General features: G+C 39.6%; 1 protein-coding gene across 6 annotated transcripts in view; it reads left to right on the top strand.

The window, feature by feature from the left end:
- Positions 1 to 26,402, top strand: part of PLD5 (phospholipase D family member 5) — a 233,624-nt gene that overhangs the window by 155,894 nt on the left and 51,328 nt on the right. For 5 of the 6 annotated variants that reach the window (XM_033099760.1, XM_033099763.1, XM_033099761.1 and 2 more), the window contains exon 4: positions 6,535 to 6,646. In XM_033099760.1, coding sequence (XP_032955651.1) covers positions 6,535 to 6,646 — 112 coding nt within the window. The remainder of the gene's footprint in view (positions 1 to 6,534; positions 6,647 to 26,402) is intronic. The other variant, XM_033099765.1, reaches the window with a different exon arrangement.

A 26,402-nucleotide genomic window follows, 5' to 3' on the forward strand; every position in this document is an offset into this window, starting at 1 on the left:
GTATATATATATATACACACACACACCTATATATATACATATATATATATATTTTTTTAACTTTTATAAATCTACAGAGGGTGCCAAAAAAAGTATACACATTTTAAGAAAGGAAAGCTGTATTAAAATTGTCATACTCAATATATACCAATAAGAGGATGAATATAAGTCACGTTTGACTTCTGCAATTACAAGAGGTGCTCAAAGTGGTTCCCATCAGCATCCAGACACTTCTGATTATCGCAAACTGCTGCTTGAGCAACGCTGACCAAAGTGTCCACTTGTATACATGTTTTTGGCCCCCCCAGTATGTCTGTATTATCTTTCATTATTTCTACATATCTAGCTTGTGTATTCGTTTCCTGTGGTCACTGTAACAAATTACATGCAGACTGTGGCTTAAATAACAGAAATTTATTCTCTCCCAGTTCTAGAGGGCAGAAGTCTTAAGTCAGTTTCACTGGACTGAAACCCAGGTGACAGCAAGGCAGCGCTCCCTCAGTGGAGGGGAGGATCCCTCCCCTAGGGGAGGATCCATGACTTGCCCCTGCCAGTTTCTGGTGGCTGCTGGCATCCTTTGGCTTGCTGCTGTGTCACTCCAATCTTCAAGGCCAACAGCTTCAAATCTCTCTGTTCCATCTTCACATCGCCTCCTCCCCTAGATGTGTCCAATCCCCTTCGTCCTCTTTCATATAAGGATACTGTGACTGCATTCAGGGCCACTTGATAATCCAGGACAATCTCATCTCAAGATCTTTAATTTACTCACATCTGCAAAGATCCTATTTCCAAGTAAGGTAACATTTACCTGCTTCAGATTAGGACCCAAATCTTTGGGGGTCATCATTTAGCGTCCTACAGCTTAAATAAGGTTTCCCCCCACTCTCAAATGGTACATGTAGGTGCCTCGATTTTCTTGAAAATATTGGTATGTCATTATGCTGCCTGAGAATATATTTTTCTGTGTGGTTTAATCTTGGGGTTCTTCCACTTGTGTGAGATTAAACCACTTCCTCTTTTTTGGGCTGAATTAAAGTAGTACCTTTGTTATTGATAAAAGTTACGTGTGTGCTATTTCTGGATTCTCTATTAAGTTCTTTTTCCATTTCTCCATTCCTATGCCTCTACCACATTAATATGATTACTGTGACTTTGTGGTGTATTCTTTTTTATAACACTGGAAACATTTTACAGTCATAAATTTCTCTCTGACACAAGATATTGCTTTATTTCATGGTTTTGCTATGGAGTACTCACCTAGTCATAGCTTTCTAGAGAGTACAAAACATCACTTTTCTCTTGTCCTTTGATGTAAGGATAATCTAAGAGTAAGTTTTTCAATTTTCAAGTAGATAAAATTTGTTTTATGCCTTATATGTTAATGGTCTGTTTTTCATTTTGTTAGATTATGAGCAGAGAATGAAGCCTGCAGAATACCTCATTTTAACTTTTGTTCAGTTTTTCTTAATGGAAGTTACAGGATTTTTATAAATGTTTCACAAACAACTAAAAATTGTTTTGAGGGGTTTGATATATAGAATGAGGATATATATGTATATACGTATAAATTATATACATATATACATATTCACACATAATCAAGTTTATAGGTAGTATTATTTAATTTTCATAATCCTCATTTATTTTCTATTAGATCAGCCCAATTTTGAGAGACATATTTAGAAATATTATATTGTGGTAGTGTTTTAATTACATTTCTCTTAATTTTTGCTTTATATAGTTAGCTCGTGTGATAATGGCTGACTTTATCTCTTCTGGTACATTTCAACTCCCTTCCCAACTCTCATTCTAATTTTTATTGAGATCCTTTATCCTATTGTTGTAGATAAGGATTTCTCAACCTTCTTTTCATTTTCACCTTACGAAGGAGACTTTGTAGAAAAAGGTTTTCCCACTCCTGCCCCACCATGAAAGTATACTACAGATACTGTTACATATTTACTCTACGCATGTCTGTGTTTTAGTCATAAAAAGAATAACACACACACGAGAACCAATCCTCAGCCCCATTAGGGTAATACACCCTCAGTGGGAACGCACATGACAGGTTCCAGTTGACCTTCCCCAGGAATGTGTCTCTCCTGTTTCCAGAATCTTTATTCAGCAAGTACATCAAACACATCTCCGTATTGTATCGCTCATCTCTTGTGTCTTCTCCCCTTAACCCTCCCTGAAGGTGTTTGATGTTATTTACTGTTTAGTTAGAGTCCTTCCTTAAATATACTCCTTGCCTGGGTTATGTAGGTAATATAGTCTCTAAATCGTATATGTCAGCACATATTTATTTCATCCAGGCAGGTAAAATCCTGGACTGTGTTAAGTATTCTGGGCTTTAGTCTTCTTTCTTCCACAATCTGTGGCCACGATGTACTAGCTTAGTGTCACAGGTGGTGAGCTCCATGCCAGTCCGATCCATTTTCCTGGATGGGTAACTTTTTTGTTTTGTTTTTGGCAAGAAGTTTGTAAGAATTCCTATTTCTCCTTGGTGTTGGATAATTTTGCACAGTGTGCCAAGATGTATCTTTCCACGTTGCATTTGCCTCCATCTTCAATTATCTTTTCAACGTGTAGAGGTAGGTCTTTCCTCAAGTTTGTTCCTCAAGAATAATTTTTCTTCTGTGATTTGCAAACTTATTCATTTTGCCTCTTCTTCTCTTCTAGTTACCTGTTAACCATATGCTATTTTTCTTTGATTTATCTCTCACTTTAAGCTCTTATCACCCTTATGTTTTCATGTGTGCACACAGGCGTGCGTGTGCACACTTTGAGATGTTTCTTTCATTTGGTCATTAGGCCACTAATTTATGCCTCAACAGTGGCCATGCTGTTCTTTAATTATTGCTCTAATTTCGTTCCAAAATCGTAGAATGTTAGTCCCAGCCATACTTGACTGTCCTTGAGTGCTCATACTGTGTTTTCTCTCCAGTTCTGCCTTCTCAAGTAGCCCATATCATCAGGTGTCAGCTGGGTTCGAGGATCTTTTCTCTTCTTGGCTCCCCTTTAATGTGTTGATATTTGACTTTATCAAATTATTGATGGCTTCTTCCTTTCAGGTGAGGGAGGTATTAGATGGTTAACTAGTCCCCCACTAGGGCAACTGGAGAACACCTCCCCACTCTTTATTTCCTCTCTCAGCCTCAGGCCTAGGGTGGCCTTCTCGGCTCCTGCCCAGCCTTGTGGAGAATATGGAGCACTGGACAGTCATGTGGGGCTGAAAATGGCTGTGCAGGTACCTGGCCTCCCCAGAACCTGACTCTGTAGCCACTCAAGTGCCTTCCAGCCCCAGAACTGCTTAGCTCAGCAGAATTGAAGACACCAGAGCTAGGAGTGGAAGAGAGAGAGAGACTTGGAGGCAACTTTCTTCCCAGAATACCCCTTCGTTTCCCAACTTTAACACAACAAAATGGTCACATAGCGAAAATTACACTGTGTGACCGTCCTTACATCACTTAATTTTCTTAGGCCTCGGTATCTTTATTCATAAAATGAGATCGGTAGACGCTTGATCACAAAGGTATCTTCCAGCTCTGACATTCTCAAAGTCAGTATCCTGATGGTCCTCTATCTACATCAGTATGATGAAGGGATCAAATTTGGATATTTTCAAGTTGTGTTCTGTGGAACCCTGGGGATTCTATACAGGAGAGCAGAGAGGGATTGAAGAAATGCTTAGCTTAACTTTTCATTTGAACAAAGAGTTAAACTGCTCAACTAGTTTGAAAACCACCACCATAGTCTATGTAACCCCCGGAATCAATCCATGAAGCTTCACTTTCTTTGATTTCTCTTTGGTATTTTTGTTTTTCCCCTTCACGATATATTTCGGGATTTTATCCTCTCAACCAGTTGTGTTGCAACAACAGAAACAAGTGGTATTTTCTAACCTTAGCTCTCTTGGGATTGGAAGAGCTTCCTGCTTTAGGCAGCCTCTTCACAGTTACAGAAGGGCTGAGCTAGGTCTTTGTCCTTGGGGTACAGCCCCCTCTCCAGGACCCGACTATCATAAAGTTTTTGCAGACATCAGAAAAAATTGGCTTAAAGTAGGTCAACATGCCTGAGCCACTGACTATCTTCAAGATGATTTATTTAAGTTTGAAACGTTGGCTAATGTTTTTCACTAGAAAAGGCAAGTTTTTATATTGCTGATGTTTAAAAGCTAAGGGGCTTTTGTTACTCCTTTATGAAAATATGATGAGTCAATTTAACTCAGAAAGCCTTGAGCCTTACTGCAGATCTCTGCATAAAGTAGGTGTTTCAGACCTTTGGAAGGTATTACATTTTGAATATCTTAGCAAAAATGTGTGGACAGAGAAGTAAGACACGAAAAAGGGGAAATTCAATAGAAATTCCACCTCCAGCCCAAGTTCATTACAGTGAGCACTATAATTAAAAATTTTAAGAATCCTTGGTGTAAGTAATTAGGACATGCCACAAGTAAAAATACGCTTTTTAAATGACAGTCCGCTGAAGCTGGAGATTTTGGAGTTTCTTTCTATTTTCATTCATGTTTGAGAGTTCTGGTCTTCTTCATTTTAAATCTCACAAAAATACCACAGTGGGACTCAGAAATACAGACAGATTAGAAGATCTCTTACATTTCGTGTGTGGTAAATATATTATTAACTAAGAGGAAAAAGAAATTCATTTGTTTGAAAATACTGGCCCACTCACCATGGAGTCTCACAAAGCAAATAAGCCCTTTCTCTGTGTGAAAGAGACAAACACAATTTATGTGACTGTGATGACCACAGGTCTGGGCTCTAGAATCTGACATTCTAGATGTCTGCCACGCAGACATCACCAAACCTTTAAGGCTGTGTGACAAGAGTACATGCACAACTCAGAGGAGTGCCGTGGCTGACAAAGAAGGTGTTGGCAATAGATAACCGTCTGCAGGAGAACCCCAAAGCCACATGCGTCCATCTTCCTTCCCATGCTAGCTGAGCCTCTCACTGCCCAGGACCTCAGCTCTCCACTGTAAGTTTGAAATTTACACAGACCCTGAAATCAGCAAATCAGCAGCTTTCTCCCCGGCCACCACCACCCTCCCCCCTCTTTCCTCTACCGTCTTTCTCTCTGCCTCCCTCTCCCCTACACTTCCTTTTGAAAGAGGCGGTTTACAGTGTCAACACACAGGAACACCTGGTTTGTGGCGAGGCTGCTTCCAGGCTCTGGGTGCCCAGTGCTTTACTGAGCTCCCCTTTCTTACCACACCTAAAGGACAAGGAAGCCTCCGCACTTGACCATGACAAGGGAGCACACCCAGGTCGTCCTCCACCGCCCACGGATTCCGGAGCTTCGGCTGTGCTGGGCCCGCTCTGCTCTGGAGGAAGGCTGGGTTTTGCCAGACACTCCTCGCTGCTCTCGCCTTAGCACAGGTGAACCACCGCCTTCCCCCTTAACACTTGAAAGCTTCAGGGTTTTGCTCTTGGGCGCCTTTCTTTTCTAAGGCGAATTGCAGGAATCATAGCTCTACGTCCACATTTCCTCCATTCTCTTCTCAGTCTCCAAAAACTTTCTGTGTACAAAGTCCATTTTTATCAAAGGGAGATAAAACTCTGTCACTTGGGGGCTGTTAAGACCAAAGCCTTCTTGCCTGTCTGGCCCCTGAAGGCATTTGAGTTTGTGGCTGAATAACAAAATACTGAACAATCAATATAAGAAAACAAATTATCTTTTGTGATAAGAAGAGGAAGTCCAGGAAAACACACACGGGAAAATAAACAGGATAACGTTGCAATCCACTGAGATCATGTAATGTCTATGGATTGGTCCCTGTCCAGAGTCCCTGAGACTAAAATTTACTGTAAAAATTATATGCTTGTGAAAATCTTTCTTAAAAAATCTTTCATTTTGTGTGTGTGTGTGTTTAATTTCAGTTATTTTTAGGCTGTGCTAACAATTATACATGCTAGTCAGATCATAAATGAATTCAATAAGACAAGTTTTAAACAAGAAGGTAAATTCAGGCAAATCACTGATTAGCCGTGATTCCCCCCATAACAGCTATTAAAGGATTCTTACATACTACTAACCCTTTTAATCCTCACAAAGCCTTTTAAAGTAAATACTAATATCTACATTAGTGAGAAAAACCTAGAGATTAGTAAGATTAAGAAACAGTTTATAAACTGGAAAACCAGCTGGAATCCAGGTCTCTCTGGACCCAAATATAACTGTTTAATGTTTTCTGCTGCCTCTTCATGTGTAGATAACTTTAGACTTCATAAAAAAGTAAAAGAATGGTAAATTTGCACTGTAGCATTGAAATTATTATTGCAGTAATTGTTGAATTGCACACTACAGTACTCAAAAAAACATAATGTAATCTGTGCTCATGCTACCACTCTATTTACATAAACTACTTTGATGGAATTTTCCATGAATTCGAATTGCTTTCCTTTTAAAATTTGAATGAATGGTTTTAATTTTTAATAAGTTTATCTATGCCTATTTAAAATAGCATACATTTAGGTTTTCTGACTTTCTTTGTCTCTGAATATTTTTTTCTAGGGTCAACGTCTTTTCGAAAAGTTGCTCCAACTGACTTCGCAAAATATTGAAATCAAGCTAGTGAGTGATGTAACAGCTGATTCAAAGGTATTAGAAGCCTTGAAATTAAAGGGTAAGGCCAAGGTTGATATGCTACTCTACCACTGGTATTCTGTTAAGATACTTTAATTTCATTTAATACATAATTTCTTAATAATCAACACATTTCACTTAGTATACTTATTTCTTTTTTGAAAAATAGCCTGATTAAAGCTTTTCAGATGAAAGAACTAATTAACCAATACTACTGGGATTTTTTTCTTAATAGTGTTGTTGCATATTCGTATATGCAAAATAATCTACTGGCCATTAAATGATAATTAACTAGAAAAAAGAATCTTTCCCCCTCTGAACACTTCAATGAGTGTAATTAGAGAAAAGAGCCACTTCTCATCAGAGCAAACATTGGATTACTGGTTTTCTCTTGCTCATCAAAGGGAAACCCTCCTCCTGCTGCATAGACTTGAAAAGGCTATAGTCAGATGTGGGAGTCTAGGGAACGCTGCTTGATTCATGACTTTCAGATAATTCCAGAAAAGAGCATCATTTATGAGCCACTTTGTAATTTGTCTCACAAACCAGTGAAGACTGAGAGGAATTCTAAAATAACTTTCTTCATCTTGCTATCAGCTTGGCTAACTGAAGTCTCACTTCCAAATATTTTTGTTGATTTACAAAAATGTTTACCCTCTATTTACTATCTAAACTATCAGCCTCTGGAAGGAATCAGTACATGTGAGCCAGGGAAAAAATGTTCAAGCTACTGGGTGTCCCCCAGGGAGGGCAAGGCACTGGCCTGAGGGAGTGTCAGTGTTTCATCTTATGGCATTACATCTCACCTTGATGCTGTTAAAACATACCTGGCATTTTGCTTGTCATCTTCCCTACATTATTATGTTATATTAGTATGGGCACATGTACCTACCACAATGCATATTATTTTTTCTATGCATTAGAAAACTTAGGAGAGAATGCTAGCTCTGAAAAGCTTCCCTATGCTACTTGAGCACAGCATAATATTTTTGGAAAACTAAAACACACCTACTTCAGTGGATAGACTATAGATACAATCCACATGGATTACAAATGGATTGTGACTTTTCCTGTTTAAAAAATACAAAATTGGGACAACAACTTGACTTGGAAAAAAGTCCTGGAAGTACACACTGTTCCCCAATAAAGTCCTGTTCCCCTTCCCCAATAAAAATCTTAAAAAAAAAAAAATACAAAATTGTGTCCCCACTATCTGAAACTTTGTTATCGAACCATTTCTAGGAACAGATTACTTTGGGCTAAATCTGAGTACCTATATTTGCAGATAAATTTTCTTGTGGAGTCTACTTGCGTGTCCTTTCTGTTTGATTATCCAAGAAGGATAGAAAGCAGATGAGTTAGGAAGAGAGCGGGGGAGCCTGAGAGTTCTGTAACTTCTTGGCTGTGCAGCCACAGATTTGTTCCTCGCCATCCCCATTCTAAATCTTGTAAACTCAACCAAAAGTTAAAACTAGAGAGTTCTTAGGAGCTGCTGAATATTTGGCTACACTGGATAGGAAATAACTATTAATGAATTTATGGATGAAGGCTTCTTTACATTTCTACTGTAAACTGTGAATTAAGGCTTCATTATAGTCACTGCTTCTCACTAAGAAGGAAGTATTTGCATTTCACAGGTCTGTGTCTATATTACAATCTAGGCTCTGTTAATGTATAATAGAGTTATAATCAAAATAAGAAAATAAATGATTTTCCTTTATAATAGTGGAGCAATAATCAGGACCTTAATTTCTTATAGCTATTTCCTAGGTACAAATAGTAGGCCTATCTGACTTTTATATATATATATATATATATATATATATATATATATATACAGTACAGTATACAAGGTCTGGCAATTAAGTTCGTGAACGTGTTGCAACAATGTTGCTAACCTTTTTTGATATCAGAGGGATTACTCATTACAAATTTGTACCAACTGGACACTTCACCAAGTTTGCTATTTAGAAGTGCTGAAAAGGCTGCTTGAAAAAGTTAAACGACCTGAACTTTTCACCAACAATTCATTGCTCTTTTATCACAACAGTACACCAGCTCACACGGCACTGTCTGTGAAGGAGTTTTTAGCCAGTAAACAAATAACTGTATTGGAACACCCTCCCTACTCACCTGATCTGCCCCCCGATGACTTCTTTCTTTACCCAAAGATAAAAGAAATATTGGAAGGAAAACATTTTGTGACATTCAGGACATCAAGGGTAATGTGACAGCTCTAATGGCAATTCCAGAAAAAGAGTTCCAAAATTGCTTTGAAGGGTAAACTAGTTGCTGGCATAGGTGCATGGCTTCCCAAGGGGAGTACTTCAAAGGTGACCATAGTGATAGTCAGCAATGAGGTATGTAGCACTTTTTCTAGGATGAGTTTGCGAACTTAATTGTCTGATCATACATGTACTGTCTCTTCTTTATCCATTTATCCATTGATGGACACACAGAATGCCTCCATATCTTGGTTATTGTAAATAATGCTGCAATGGACATATGAATACACATATCCCTTCAAATTAGTGTTTTGGGTTTCTTTGGATAAAAACCCAAAGGTGAGATTAATGGGGCTTCTTTGTCTCTTGTTATAAAGTCTTTGTTTTAAAGTCTATTTTATCTGGCATAAGTATTGGTACCCCCATTTTTTTGTTTGTTTGTTTGCTTCCCTTTTCATGAAATAATCTTTTTTCCATCCCTTTACTTTCAGTCTGTGTGTGTCCTTTGATCTGAAGTGAGTCTCTTATAGGCAGCATATGTAAGAGTTTTGTTTTCTTATCTATTCAGCCACCCTATCTTTTGACTGGAGCATTTAATCCATTTACATTTAAAGTAATTGTTGATAACTATTTACTTATTGCCATTTTATTATTTAAATATATATATTTTTTTCATCTTTAGGAAGTCCTTCTAACATTCCATGTAATACTGGTTTGGTAGTGATGAACTCCTTTAGCTTTTTCTTGTTCAGGAAGCTCTTTATCTGTCCTTTGATTCTAAATGATAGCTTTGTTGTGTAGAATAATCTTGGTTGTAGGTCCTTTTCATCACTTTGAATATTTTGTGCCAATCGCTTCTGGCCTGCAGAGTTTCTGTTGAGAAATCAGCTGACAGTCTTATGGGAGCTCCCGCATAGGTAACTAACTAACTGCTTTTCTCTTGCTGCTTTTAGAATTCTCTCTTTGTCTTTAACCTTTGACATTTTAATTACGCTGTATCTTGGTGTGGACCAGTTTTGGTTTCATGTTGTTTGGGACTCTCTGTGCTTCCTGGGCTTGAATGTCTATTTCCTTTGCCAGGTTAGGGAAGTTTTCCATCATGATTCAAAAAAAAAAAAAAAAAAAAAAAAAAAAAAAAATGTCCCAGAAGCCCCTTAAACAATCCTCATTTTGGATTTTTTTTTTCTTTTTGCTCTTGTGATTGTGTGTTTTCTGCTGCTTCATCTTCTAAGTTGCTGATTCAGTCCTCTGCTTCATCTAATCTACTGTTGCTTTCCTCTAATGTATTCTTTATTTCAGCTATTGTATTCCTCATTTCTGACTGGTTCTTTTTTATGTTTTCTATCTCCATTTTATGTTTCCTGTCTCTTTGTTGAAGTTTTCCCTTAGATCATTGAGCACCCTTGTAACCAGTGTTTTGAACTCTGGTACATTGCTTGTCCCTATTTTGTTTGGTTCTTTTTCTGGAGCTTTGTTCTATTCTTTAATCTGGGACCTGTTTCTTTGTCTACCAATTTTGGCTTCCTACCTGTGTTTGTTTCTATGTATTAGGTAGGGTTGCTATGTCTTAGTAGAGTGGCCTTATGTAGTAGGTGTTATGTGGGGACCAGTGGTACAATCTCCCTGGTCACCTGAGCTGCATGCTACAGATGTTTCCCTTGTGTGTATCGTTTGTGCCCTCCTGTTGTAGTTGAACTATGATTGCTGTTTGCACATCAGTTGGTGCGATTCATCCTCTGGCTGAGAACTGTTGTGCCAGGGTTGACCCTACAGAGCAGGATTCAGTTTAGCAGGGCTCTGGTGCTTGCCCAGTCTGCCCTTTGGGTGTGTTGTCTGTGGAGGCAGCCTGGTGGTGGTGCTCTGGCTGGATCTGAAGCTGGCCACCAGGTGTTCCGGCCCCAGGGCCTACTGGGATGTGTCCTGCTACAGGCCAATTTCAGCTGCCTCTTGTGCCCTACCCAGAGCCACCAAGCATGAGCCACAAAGTTATCCATAGATGTCTTCCACCCACACTGAACTTGGATGTGACTCGGAGATGCTAAGCTGCCATCGGAGTCCAGCTGCTGCTAGTGTGGTGCTTTGGGCTTCTCAGCAAGAGGTTTGAGCCATGCTGAGGCCAGATGCTGCATGTTTGGGGTTTGTGAACTTTTGACAGATTTTAGGGATGTCTGAAGCATGAGCCAAGATAGGCTGTTTGTATGGAAAAGCCACTGGATTCAGCTTGGGTGGGTCCCCAAGTTGGATTAGATAAGAATCACCAGGGCAGGGTGGATGAATGGTGTTAGCCAGGTTGATGGAGACTCAGATATGGCAGCTGCCTGCATCTGCACACTATGTGGGTGGTGGAGGGGACTCAACAAAGGAATATGGATTCTGCCAGCACTTCTGTCTGAAAGAAAGCTGCCCTTCCAGCCCTCTCTCTGTAGCCAGACAATTCAGTTCCTCCCCATATATCCCTGGTGCCTTGTAAGTTGCTGCCCTAGTGCTGGAGCTCAGAGCAAGTAAGTCCATCAGCAAGTAAGTCCTTGAACGGGCCCTTTAAGAGCAGTACTGGGATCCCAGCTGTCCTCCATCTCACTCAGCCACAATCTCCACTGGTTTTCACAGCCAGAAGTTGTGGGGACTTCTCTCCCTGGCACTGGAACCCTGTGCTTTGGAGCCTGGTGTTGGGCTGAGACCCCTTGCTCCTCAGCAGGGACCTCTACAGCAAAGCTATCCCTCCTGATTTTTAACCACCACATGTGGGGATGGCGACCAGCCCATTCCACGTCCCTGCTCCTTCTACCAGTCTCATCATGATTTCTGTATGTCCTTAGTTGTAGGACTTCTGTACAGGTAGACTTCAAGAGAATTCTCAATGATGGTTGTTCTGTAGATTAGTTGTAATTTTGATGTGGTTGTAAGAGGAAACAAGCACAGTGTTAACCTACTCTGCCATCTTGACAGGAAATCTGTCATTGTGATTTTAATTTGCATTTCCCTGATGATTAGTGGCATTGAGCACCTTTTCTTAAGTCTATTGGCCATCTGTATGTCCTCTTTGGAGAAATGAGACAGACTTGGTTTAAAAATAATAATAAAAGGATAATCTGGAACTCAGATGGCAGCTCAGATAAGGTACTCCACACACCTCATGGAGATTTCTTGGGAGGCTTCCCCACATCCCTCCAATCTGAGTCATGCCCCCTCCCATCAGCCCCCAGGGCTTCCCTCTGTCATGGCATTCACCACACTGTAATGCATGTTTCTACTTCTAGGCTTTAAGCTCAGTGAGGGCAAGATAGAGACTGGCATGTGTAGGCAATAAACTAGTGTTTGTTGAATAAACAGCCCAAGCTGTGGGTGTGTGAGGCATCACATAGAGCAGCTTTCAGATTTTCCAGATTTCAGACTGAGGTTGATTTTTATAACATTGAGCATTCTATATCTCTGTGGAAGGAACTAGGCAGTGTGGCAAGTTGCTAAATTTAGAATCGGATTTAGAAGAGCTGAGCAGTTTTGTCTCACATGATTAAGACCTGAGGGTGGCGAGGGGAAAACACTCCCTTTACTAAGAGGAATTTACTAAAAACGGATTTCCCTGTATTTAAAGCTTATGATGGTTCTCAAATGTTATGCTAATCAGTAAATGATGCTACAAGCACTTTGAAAATATGAATGCTATAGAAATGCTAATTTTCGTAAAAAATTACATACTACCTTTCTTCTGATGGGAAATAGTAAACATGTCATTTGAAGGGAAGACATAATTTAAACTACTTTGGTTTGCATTTCTGTTTCTTTAATAAGCTCCTATGGAAATCAGAGATAAGAACTTTAGTTTGGATGTCCTTTTTCATGTAGTCAATTGCCCATCTGGAGAATGGGCTAGGGACTGAGACTTAGAAGAGAATGTGTGGTTTGCTGGGGTGTGCCAGGCGCTTCCTTCATTCCTAAGGGTAATTAATACAAACTTAGGCAGAGGAATTAAATGATTTCCTTCTCAACAAAAAAGTAGGCATTACTGTTTGTCTATCCTGGTCATGGTTATTTGCTGACTATTTTTCAACCCTCCTTGGAAAAGGGTTTGAGTGAGTATAGAGGTACATGGTTTTGCAGAATTATTAAGGAAACTCATAAATTATGGTTCCTCCTGAGGAAAAGGTACATGCAAAATAGCTATAACAAAATGTAAAATAACTAATAAATACAAAATAACTGGATAATACCCACATAACTATATAGAACCAAAGACAACAATAGTTCAATAAGTGCCTTTATTATAACTATAACAACGCGATAAGCAGCAAAACCAGAGGTGCTGGGCAGCACAGTGGGATTTGTGCCATTAGATGGCCATGGCCTCCGCCAAGAAACAACTCACTTGGAATGGGGTCCCACTGCTGCCATCCCCTATTCTCCAAACCTGTTACCTTCTGATTACCCCAGCAGCTGCTCAGAGGCACGGTCACAAAGATTACGTACACATATGTGCACTGCAGCATAGTTCCTAAAACTAGAAAGAGACTGAGTGTGTAAACAGTGGGTCAGCCACATGACGGAATGCCAATTATTCTTCAGAAATCAAATTGAGGGAGAATAGCTCCTGACATGGGAAAAGGTTCAGATTGTCTCGCATGTGTTTGTGGTGTCTTTTCTACATTAGTATCGGGTGTAGGCTAAAAGCTCAGATTTAAGAGTAGAACTGTGTCCCTGGTCTGCCAGTTGGGTGACTTCTGTGAGTTATTTAACCTCTCAAAAGTTAAGTCTCCTGATTTCTACACTGGGCTAATAATAAGAGCTCCTGCATAGGGTTGTCCTGAACGTGAATGAGATACCCCATATAAAGTATTTAACACAGTATCTGGCACAGGATAGGTATTTTTCCAAAAAGTTCAGCATATTTTATGAAGGAGAAATGCCGTCAAGGAAGGAAGGGGTGGGTCGTCAATTCTGTAAACACTGCCTTAAGATACAAGCCAGCAGCAGGACCTACATGGGGAGGGGCACAGAGCACAGTGCTGGGCCCCACTAGGGCTGGAACGGACCTCTGCTCAGCAAGCCTGTATTTGGGCCTAAGGAACCCCACAACCACCCCTAGTCTCCCAGGGAAATTCTCTCATTTCTATGCTAAAGGCCTTCTCAGTTGAAAATGCTAACACTTGTAAATGCTGAATGAGAATGAGTTAAAACTACCAGTCAGGGATAAATCCTTCCTGTGGTTCTGAGGAGGAGGTGTGCAGAGACAGGAGTTAATAACCCCTCCTGACACACTTGAGAATGGGTCTGTGCTTCCTCATGAAGCCAGACTCAAGCTTTCTTCAAGGAACCCGCATGGGCGTCCCCACACACCGTGCTGAGCAGGCAGACCTTGATTTGAGGCTGTTACATTCAACAAAGAGGCTGAGGAATGAATCTAATTATTCACAAAGCAAGGCTGATGAGAAGGCAAATGCCAACCTGGGAGAAAGAAGAGCCCCGCTGCTGTGTTCCCTTTAAGCGACTGCTCATTTTCAGTTTGGGGAAGGCGTTGTTGAAAGTTTCTGTAGCACCTTTACTCTGGTTTTATTTTTCCTTGAATGCAAATTATGCATATCTTTCAAATTAACCTTCTCTGAAAGGCTTCTTTTTTTTTTTTCCTTTTCTTAATCCACACCAGTCAATATTATAGTGGTTCAAGTTTGAAAAACAGGAGTGCCTTATATGCTGTCGGAAAAACAACAACATGGAAATTTTATTTAAACAATTTTTGAGACTCCTGGTATAATCAGTAATGCCAAAACTTGTTCATAAGCTGAGTAGAGTTTTACATGATTAGTTTAAGATTGTAGAATTACTCAGTAACATTTTGGAAGTTTAATGAAGATTCTGAGTTCCATTTGGATTTCTGAGTTTGGTAGTCATCTCATTCTGATGTGGAATTTCAGCTAGAACTTTATTTTCTGATTGGTTGTTCCTGAGACCACACTTGGGAAAAGATGTCTTGAGCCAGGACAGCTTCTTGCTCAGAAGTTTATATGCATCCAACAGACACGGGATGACCACCTGCTGAGGCATTATGAGACACTGATGTCTTGACTCTTGAAATCACAGAACAATGGTGAGCTATGCTCAATTTTTAGCAGCCCATTCTCCAAAAAGAAGCGACACTCCCAACACCTTACTCTTTGATGGCAGGGGGCAATCACACCCTGGTTATACTCATCTGCTAAACTGGTCTCTAACCCTTGATTCTGTAAGAGACTTATGTGTATATGCACTCATTAAAGCCCACACTTGGCAAGGTGAATCTGTTCTTACTAGCTTAAGTATACAGTGAGTTTTCCCCATGTATGAATTCCTATCAGTATCTAATCCGAGTCACATATTCTACAACTTCTTTTGATGGTGCTTTCTTTTGCCTCCTGGTCGTCACCATGTGTTCTCCTGTTTCCACGATCAGGGACCAGTACTTACTGGATCAAGTCTGCCACATTTTAAGTACTTTGGGGTAGCTTAAGTGCCTCCTGGTTAAGCGCCTTTGTAGGGGTACACCATCATATTAAACTACAGGTTAGAGGGGTGCAAATGGAGGGTATCCCCATGCTATCATAAAGAATGGCTTTGATGAGCATTCTCTGTATATCCCAAGACAGTCCATGCACAACCACAGGGTGACGCTCCACATCATGTAAAAGATGCATATATTTCATCTCAAATGGAGAACATGTTCAATCAAAATTTGTTGTGAGACTTGGAAAATGGTCTAGGAACACAGAACAGCTGATCCGTGCCTCCTCAATCACATCAAAACCAGGAAATGGAAATATGCGTACCATCGGCTTTTCAAAAAACATCATGGTTTGGAGGAACTTACATATTAGTTTTACAATCCAAGAAGTACATGGGATGTGAATAGTGTTTCAGATTAAAACACAAAAAGCTCTATTGAGTCTTTAACAGAATAATGTTAGGATGTACTAAATCACTTGTTTAGCCTCAGGCAGGGAAAGAAGCCCCAAGAGCTCTGATGTGTGCATCTGACTTCTTCTTTTGTGGGCAGCAGAGAGGGCGTCCATCTGCAGAAGATCCAGGATGGACAGGAGCTAGCACAGGAAGAGTTCCCAGAACTCCACGTCCCTCTTCCATCATCCCTTGAGCTAGAAGGAACTCAGTTGGTTGAATTGAATTGAATTTCCTGCTGTGTACATAGAACCAGCAATGCTCAATAAATATTCACTGACTTGAATTTCTGGACAAGACTGATTTGGGCTCTCCTAAACTGATAGCAGGCTCCTGTGATAATAGACATCTCTTCCTGAATTTTCTCTTCATTTTCTGGTCCCATTTTATGCATTTAGTTGTTCATATGTTTGGTTAGGAAAAGGTCTTTGTACATTCACCTTTCATGCATGTCATACTTTTAAACTCAAGAAAAGTTACTTTTGAAACATCAAAAGCATTAATATTTTAAGCCATGAGCGAAGGTAGCTATGCATTCATTTTTAAGGCTTTTATTATCATTTTTAAGGCAAATGAACAGGTTTTCATGTTAGAACTGTAACATAAACGTACATATCCTTCCTTTATATATTCATTCCCTTCATTCTAAGACTGTTGCTGGTATATTTTCCACATATATTTTCATGTCAGTATGACATTCTAACTGCCCATGCCTTTTTCTCACCACTGGGCACCCACCTTGCCATCTCCTCCGCCTATATCTCATCTGTGCAAGGGGCTCTGTTTTGGCCTATAAATTCCACACAGCTGTTTCTTATGTCATTCCCCCTGATACAAAATGATGCCAGTGGCCTGTGAGCCTACACTATTAATTATTACCACATAGGGGTTCCATGACCCTGTTCCTACCTGTAACAATTCTAATAATAGTCATTCATCAAGAACTGAACATATGCCAAGACCAGTGCTAAATGTTGTACATGTATTATCCTATAATTCCTACAACATTCTATGAGAGCACTTTATTTTCTATTACTTCCTGTGTCACTTAATTAGGTAATTTTCAAGGTATTTGTCTACTTCATCTAAATTTTCAAATTTATTAGTATGCAGTTGTTCGTAACATCCTCTTATGGTCTCTTTAATGTCTCTAATATCTGCATGATGTTCTTTTTTCATTCCTGATTTTGCTAGGTTTTGCCTTCTCCCTTTTTCTCTTGACCACTTTCCTCAGGAATTAATGAAATTATTAATCTTTCAAAACTCAACTTTTGGCTTTGACTTTCTCTATAATACATTTTTTTTATTCATTAGTTTTTGCTCTTATGTTTACTATTTTGTCCTTTCTACTTTCTTGGGGTTAAATTTTTCTTGAGATGGAAGCTTAGGTGATTGATTTTTCAGCTTTTCTTCTTGTCTAATATATACCTGTAAGACTATAATTCCCCTCTATGCACTACTTTAGCTGCATTCTGCAAATACTGATATATTGTTACTACGATACAATTTTTAAAGTTGTATTTTCCATTGAGATCTTCGTTGACCCATCATTACTTGGAATAATGAAATATTTCATTTACAACCACTTGGAGATTTTCTAGTTAGCTTTTTGTTAATGGTTTCTAACTGAATTTCACTATAGCCAGAGAATATACTCTGTAATATTTAAATGCTCTGAAATGTGTTAAAGGTTGACTTTATGGCCCAGCATATAGTCTATTTAGGCAAACATTTCATTCTACTCGAAAGGAATATGTATGCTGCATTTGTTAGTTGTAGTGTTCTATATATGTTACTTAGGTCAAGTTCATTAATTGTACAAATCTCCCTATCTCTATTGATTTTTTTTTCTTATGGTTGTTCTATTAGTTATCCAGAGAGCTGTGTACAAGTTTCTGTGATTATAAACTTGTCTCCTTTCAGTTCTGCCAGTTTTCAATTTTTATAGTTTGGGAATGTTTTTCGATCTACATAAAATTATTTTCTTCTCGAACCTTCGTTCCACTGCCTTCCTCCCCTCCCTCCTCCTCCTTAGACTTACTGGTGGAATTTGGAGCTGAGAAAGGAGTAAACCAGAGTAGGAATCAGTGACTGTCAGATGCCGGCATGTCTAAGCAGGTGAACTCATGGGACCTTAGGGGACTTACAGCCATGAGTCCCTTAAGGACTTACAGCCCTGTCGTTGAAGACAAGGTTGGCTGTCATGAATATAAGAAGAAACTCTCCTCTGAGTTCTGTGATGATTTGGGACATAAAGGAACCGATTACTGTCTCATTTGGAATGGAAGACAACATGGTGATTTTTTTTTTCTTAAAGAAGAAGAATAAATTTTGAAACTGTTGGTTCTCAAAGGAAGAAACAATTGATGTGTTGGGAGTTTTGTTTAAGTTGTGTTAGTAAGTCCTGTCCAAGTGCCTAAATTTTCCTTTGTTATTACTTGTGCTTGGAATGGAACAAAGTTTTGTTTCATATAACCGTATCTCCCACATATAAAGAGTATTTTTTTTCTAGCTTATTTTCTTCACATGGCTGGGTCCTTTATGCCCTAATGTGTTTATTCAGAATTTGCACTGGAAATTCCTTCCATCGATTCCCTTTGGTTAGGTATTTGGAGAAAGAGATAATAGACAGAGGGGCACGAGGCTTTAAAGTGATAGGTGCTTGCAAACACCTTCACTCATTCATTTGGTTGTTGTCTGTTTACAAACCCCTAAAACATGCCTGGAACTGTGCTACTTGCTGGAATTAAAGAAATGAATGAAACCCTACCCCTCAAGGAACTCCCATGTTCCTTTTTTCATTTCATTTTCTTCTTTTTCCTGTGCTTTTGTTTAGGAAGAATTTTGAATAGAGGCCTCATTAGACGTCAGTCTCCTTTCACATACTTGTATAAATTACCACCATTTGCAAGAGTGGCACTCCCATGGAATGTCAGAATAATTCAGATCGTTGTGCAGTTCTGAGCAGCAGGGCAGGGAGAGCCCTGAATTTGAAGGAAAAACCTAGAGTCTCAGCTTACTTCTTTGCTGTGTGCATTCAGGCAGCTCATTCACTTTCCTGGAGGTTCCAGCCTTTGTACCTCTTTTCCCACCCTCCAAGAGACTGAATTCCCTGTAACCTTTGTCATTCATTGCAATAATGAATAAAGTACTATACAAATACGCGGAAGCATTGTTGCTAATCATCTTGATTAGTGTTATCATGTTTTCTCTTTTCGTAATGAGCTGAGGGCTTATCTTCTCTTGAACTAACTTGAACAAGCCCTTGAAAATATTAAGATCTAATGATTTTTTCCTATCAATTACGTACACTCAAGTAAGGGAAAAAAAACATAATGGCAATATACTATATTTTATGTTCTAGATTCATATTTTTCCCATCAAGATAGATGTATATAATTACAAATTATATACATATTGCCCTCCGATTTATAAACACTCTTTAAAATATTGATCATTTCCTGGAGGAATTTGTACTTTAGTTGGGAAAACATAGTGGTACCCTGACAACAGTAAGAAAATGCCTGTTAACCTGAAAGTTCGCGTGCTGGGGCTTTAGAGGGAAACAGGTCTCAGCCCAGATTCCTCGGGGGGGTGGGACCCGGGGGGGGGGGGGTGGTGGGGCTGGTGGGTGGGGGGGGGGGGGTGGTGGGTGGGTGGTGGGGGGGGGGTTGGGGGGGGGGGCAGATCTGAGCTGCAAAGTGGTGGGACGAGGGCAGCCGTTCCTGGAAGGAGAGAGTGTGATAAAAGCAGGTATGAAACACTGATGGCAGTTATTGGGCACTAGAGAGAAAATGCTACATCTCGCTTTTTTTTTTTTTTTAATTTAAAAGCTATTTATATGCTTTCTTTTTTTATGGCTATAAAAATAACATGTTCACTTTTTAAAATTCAGAAAATCAGGGAAGTATAAATATAAAAATAAAAGTATCCAAATTTTCACTTCAGAAATAAGTACCTTTAACATCAGGGTAAGAAGTCTTCCAAAGAGTTTCACGTACATACATACACACCACAAATATTCTAAAGAGTCCACTCTTTAGAATATTTTCCTATTTGTCTAGATTTGTAAGTTCTTCAGTAAGGTTTTTATAACTTTGTATGTGTTTATACCGTTTTGATCATGTAAATGGATTTTTAAAATTCCAATTTCTAGCCAATTATTGATATTTCAGAGAAAAGGTTGTTATAACTTTTATCTAGGCAACCTTATCTTTTTAAATTCAAGAGAGTTTTGCTATACTCTGTTGGGTTTTTTAGGTATAATGTTCAAATCACCAGCAGAGAGAATTTTCTGTTCCATTATTTATGGTTTTCTCATTTTTAATATAATTTTTTAATCATTAAATAATAGTGAATAATTACTATCTATTCCTAATTATAATGGAAATATCTCTGTAATTTCACCATTAAAATGGAACTTGTTTGGCATTTTGGTAAATAGCCCATGTTATATTGAGGTATTTTCATTTATGTATTTTTTTAATTTATATATTGATAAAGTAATACATAAAAATCAAATATCAAAAACTATCACGATGCTTGTATTAACAAAAGGAGCTGCCTGACCTATGTCAACCTGCTTCTAATTCATAATTCACAAAGGTAGCAATTTTTCTTACTTTTAGCTGTTTCTTCTGGTATTACCTTTTTTGATGTAACCTATTTAAATTGCTATTTCTTTCGTTTTTGTTTCAAATATTGCCTGTTGACTTACTGTTGCATTATGAAACATTATCTCTTTCCTACTATTCCTTCCCCTCTCTGCCACCCCCCTACCCACTACAAGCATATACTTCCTTTCTCCTGGTCCTCCCACTATAGGTCTATCTTCTTTGTTTGGTTAAATTATTATTTTACTGTTTACACTATTATTAACCACTCATCTATGTACAACAATCATGTTTCTTTTTGTACAACCTTTTTTTTTCTTTTAGTTGATGATTGTATGCACCTCCTATTAAATCATTTCAAAACACTCCAACATATAACCTTCACATAGTCTGACACATCAGTGTATCCATCTTATTTGCTTTTTCTTAGAGGTCTTTCCTGGGCCGCCTCCTTCATATTCCAGTCTGAGGTATGGGGACAGAGCCAGGAGTGCAGTTTCCAGGCTCTCGGCCTCATGTGGAAAGGTGCTGGCTTAGGTAGTAAATGGCCATCAACTGTGATTGGATGGCCATCAGCTGTGGCTAGTTGGCCATCAGCTGTGGCTAGTTGGCCGTCAGCTGTAACCAGTGAGCCATTGGCCACTAATATAATTGCCGTGGCTACACTAGCAGAAAATGGGGGCTAGCAAGGAGATGGTGGCTGAGCTAGCAAGCGCGGGTTTCAGTTAGCACGGCAGATTGCAGCTAGCAAGTGAGGTTGGTTGGCAGACAGAAGTGGATGGCAGGTTGTGGATAGTGTGGCTCCTGCTTCCTGTGTCTCCAACCCAGCCGCCAGTGAGAATATAGTGTTATGACTTCCCTATCTATGGCTCCGTGGGTGTTCCTTTTTGGCCTCACCGTATCCTGTGTTCTGATGTGGGGAGTGGGAGCTGAGACTCCGCATGACACCCTGCATGACATGAGGACTGTCCCATAAGTTCTTGGTCGGTCTCCTGGAGGGGGATTTGTCCTCACCATTATGCTGGGTGTTCAGTTTGCTTCTGTCTTTAGAGTCTTCTACATTTTTCCCTCCCCCCTCCCCCCATTATGGTGGAGCACATTCTCCAGTAACTTCCTGACAGAGGTTGGACTTAAGACCTTTCATATCTGAAAAGGTGTTTATTTTATCCTCACTCTGTGTTAGATATAAAACTTATTTCCCTAGTTTTCATTGTTACTATTAAAATATCAGGTATAATTCAGATTTATTACTAGTCTTTGTATGTTATACAAACAATCTTTATATGTTTGTTGCCTCTCTGAAAACTTTTAGAATCTTGTTTATTTGCAATGCTCTGAAAACATGATATGTGTATGGGTCTTTTTAAATTTCTTGCCCAGGAATTGGTAAGGTTTTATAATTTAGAAACTTTTGTCCTTCACTTCTTGCAAATCTTGCTTTATAATTTATTTTATGATTTCTTCCCCTCTGATTTTGGTTCTACATAATTGGATTTTTAATATCGTCATCAAACCCTCTAATTTCATACCCTTTATTGCTTACATTTATCTTTTTTTCCTTCTTTTGGAAAGATCCTTTTTGCTCCTTTTGAGAATTTGATTGAGGGATTAGCTCCCCAAATATATTCTTCGTGCATCAACTTTTCAACAATCATCTCAATTTCTTTATGTTCACTGTGGTTGTAAGTTAGTGCATTTGAACTTCTAAATCACCATTTCAGTTTTCAGCACTACCAATCCTAGATTATCTTCATTGAATTTGTATTTTGGATCTTTTTTAATTTCTAGGAACATTTTCTTGGTTTAGATTATTCTCTAAAATATCTTCTTGAACACCCTCAATAATTCCTGTTTCTTTGTACACCTGAAACTAATAAAAAAAGTTATTCATGCGCGACCACTTAGCTCAGTTGGTTAGAGTGCGCACAGTGCTCTTAACAACAAGGTTGCTGGTTTGATCCCCACAGGGGCCACTGTGAGCTGCGCCCTCCACAACTAGATTGAAACAGCTATTTGACTTGGTGCTGATGGGTCCTGGAAAAACACATTTAAAATAAATAAAAGTTTAAAGAAATTTTTTTTCTGACTATCACCAACTGAATGATTTGAAAGCACAGCTACTCGTATGTCATGACAGGTGATTTTTACCCTTTGGCGTACCCTTGAACCTTCAAACCAACGGATTCCAAAATGTTGTTAATTAAATTGATTCAGCTGTACTGGTTTTATGACAGCTCCCAAGAATGGCTAACTGACCTTCTTCATTGCTCACACTAATTAATATATTCAGAAGAAAGAGCACTTGATTGAGAAGATACATTCTGGCTGCAAACTTTGCTTTCAGGAAAGATCTGAAAGCCTTTCCAGAAATCTATAATTACCACTGCTGATGCATTTTCCTTTGATAGACACTTGAGGTTCATTAGTAATGTGTTCTCAAGCTGGGGATAAACATTTTTGTAATGCTATTAAGGATACATACACGTGATGAAATATTTAAAAATGAGACAATGGTAAACACTAAATTCAGTATGGTGGTTGCATCAGAGGAAAGTGGTAGGGATCTGGGATCAAGCATGAACACACAAGATACGTTACTGCAGGGTTTCTCACGCTTGGCACTGTCGGCTTTGGGGCAGGATAAGTCTTTAGCATGGGGACTGCCCTATGTGTTAGCAACATCACTGAACTCTGCCCACTGGATGCTAATAGGACTCCTCCCTCCAGTTGTCATAACCAAAAATGTCTCCAACTATAACTTCCATGTCCCCCAGGGGCAGGAGATAATATTGCCGCTGATTGGAAAGCACTACTTCAGTCAGATTGATATGTGTGGGAACAGAGCCAGGAGTGCAGTTTCCAGGCTCTCGGCCTCACGTGGAAAGGTGCTCACTCGGGTAGTAAATGGCCCTCAACTGTGATTGGATGGCCATCAGCTGTGGCTAGTTGGCCGTCAGCTGTAACCAGTGAGCCATTGGCCACTAATAGAACTGCTACGCTAGCAGAAAAAGGGGGCCAGCAAGAAGATGGTGGCTGAGCTAGCAAGCGCGGATTGCAGTTAGCAAGTGAGGTCGGTTGGCAGAGAGAAGTGGACGGCAGGTTGTGGATAGTGTGGCTCCTGCTTCCTGTGTCTCCAACCCAGCCGCCAGCGAGACTATAGTGGTGTGACTCCTCTACCTATGGCTCCGTGGGTGTTCCTATTTGGCTTCACCATGTCCTGCGTTCTTATGTGGGGAGCGGGGCCAGAGACCCCCATGGCACCCTGCATGACAGTATGGTTTTAGATTTTGGCAAGAGTGGAATGTTCACAGGTGTCCATTTGTATATAGTGCTTCCTAATGTACTTATAACTTCCATATATTCGCTTGAATGCATAAATGTTAGCTCATGACATTTATTAAAGCTGCTGATACTATGCTTTCCTCAGGCCACTTTCTGGAAATAAACTTGGACGTAGAATTTGTTTATTTTCATAATGATGATGCTCAGGGAATGTGGAACTTTATTTTCCGCTTTTTAACCACAAAGTACTAGCATATTTACTTTGGTGTCATTATGCTGAGTATTTGACAGGATGTTTATTTGAAATGTTCAAAATTTGAAACATTTAATTATGCAATTTGTGCAACTGGGTCTTTGATAAAAGCTGCATGAGTTTTCAGGCTAGAACTGAATATTTTTAATGAAATATTTTTTAAAAAATACATAAAGGTTGTGGGACGTCTAGAATTATGTATGCACAAAATGAAGTACAATATTATCTGATTAATAACATTAAAGAAACAGAACCGCTCCAAAACCAGCTTAAATAACAAGTAGTTCATTCTAAAGATTTAGGGGAACTGAAGGTACGAAGTGACATTGATCTGAGGGGACAGGACAGGACAGGGATAGACTCTGTCCCACCACTGCCTCACTTGTCATTTTACTCTCTTGGTAGGAAATTTTCCTTTTATCTCTTCTCATATACCTGGCTCTGAATCTCTCTCTGAATCTCTCTCTGAATCTCTCTCTCTCTCTCTCTGAATCTCTCTCTCTCTCTCTCTGAATCTCTCTCTCTCTCTCTCTCTCTCTCTCTCTCTCTCTCTCTCTCTCTCTCTCTCTCTCCTTGCCTCCTCCTATCCTTCATCTGTGTGGACTTGGACAGTCGTGGCAACCTTCGTTTATAGATGACTGTTCAGCACAGCTTCTTTTAATTAACTTACTTTGTGACTCAATAGTGAAGTTCCAAAAGAACAAATTTTATTGGTTCAGCTTAGGTCAGGTGTCTTCATTTAGTTCATCAGCTATGGACAAAAAGAGACTAAATAGAGTCGTGATACCTAGATCGTCCCGGTCCGCCTCAGGTGGCTGCATCTTGCTCTAAGAAGAGGCTGTTGGCCAGGAAGAAACAGTGAACATCTAAACTACGTGTGACATCAACTAACAAAAATACCCTGTGAGGATTGTGTTTCTCTCCTGAGAGAGACAGAAAGAAAGAGAACTGCTACATATATAGGAGCTACATCTGGGTTATATAAATCTGAGCATAGGTAGAATTAAACACTTTTTATCTACATTGGAATTAAACATTAATTTCTTCAACCAGATATCTTGTAAGTTGCTCATTTCTGCCACTGATCTATCCTCCTTATGTGTAAGTATATGTGGACACCCCAATGCTAACCTTCAAAATCTCTAGTATTCTATTTGGAGAACACGAGTTTCGTATTAATCTAGACAGAACAACACATTTCTGGAGCTTCAAAATGGAAATGATAAAGAATTCTTTAGCAATTTTATGTTGGAATAAGTATCCTGATATGATAACTACTGTTCAACAAATATCTGATATTATTTGCAAATCTATTTCTGATGAAAATGGGTAGTCATGGGCCTCTTGCATTCTGAGAAATGCATCATTAGGTGATTACGTCGTTGTGAAAACGTCATAGAGTGGACTAACACAAACCTAGATGGTACAGCCTACTACATACCCAGGCTGTATGGTGTAGCCTATTGTTCTCAGGCTACGAGCTTGTCCAGCATGTTACTGTACAAAAGAACGTGAGATTAAATCAAATACATGAGAAATGATGCAATAAGAGATGTGGTAAACAGGAAATACCTGAGACTGCTGCCAGCGTCACATGACATACTGTTTACAGCAAAACTATTTTTAAAAGATTTTTATGAAAACTATAGCTAACATACAGTATTATATTAGTTTCAGGGTATACCATAGTTGTTCAGCATTTATATACCTAAAGAAATGATCTTTGTTAGGGGTTGGATTGTATCCCCCAAAAACTAGCTGAAGACCTAACCCCCAGTACCTCAGAATGTGACCTAATCTGGGAATAGGATGGCTGCAAACAGTACTTAAGATGAAGTCATAGTATAGTGAGGTGGGCCCTTAACCCAACATGACTAGTGTCCCTCATAAGAAGAGGACAAAACAGAGGCACCCAGCGAGGAGACGTCATGTGTCAACAGAGGTGGACATTGGAGAGATGCCATGGCTAGCCAAGGAACGACAAAGATTGATGGCCACCACCACAAGCTAGGAGGCAAGGACAGCATCACCTCTGCAGGTTTCAGAGGGAGCTTTACAGGACCCTGCTGACACCTTGACCAGAACTGCCAGAATAAGTTTCTGTTGCTTTAAGCGACCCAGCTTGTAGTATTTGTTGAGGCAGTTATATGAAACTAGTACAGTCTTCAAAGACAAATGCTGCACCCCACAGGAGCAATGGCAGGTGTATCTCTGGGGCACAACACTCCCTCCGTGCAGACTTGGGTCTCTCCATAATTGCAATGGTAACTACTACCTACTTAGGACATTGAGATTTGGCTCTACCCAGCTGTTCCTCCTTTGAGGCCTGTATCTATTCCTCGGGTGTTACTATCTAGGATGGCAGGAGGTCGAGGAACATCCCCCCTCCCTTCTAGGAGGAACTTGCTTCGCCCACATAGGAAAGTCTGTCTGGATGCTCTTTTCCCCTCAGATCCTCTCCCAACCTCACAGCCTCTCTTTTCATCCTCCCACAAGAACCCT

This window comes from Rhinolophus ferrumequinum, chromosome 27 (genome assembly GCF_004115265.2).
Source record: "Rhinolophus ferrumequinum isolate MPI-CBG mRhiFer1 chromosome 27, mRhiFer1_v1.p, whole genome shotgun sequence".
Taxonomy (NCBI): domain Eukaryota; kingdom Metazoa; phylum Chordata; class Mammalia; order Chiroptera; family Rhinolophidae; genus Rhinolophus; species Rhinolophus ferrumequinum.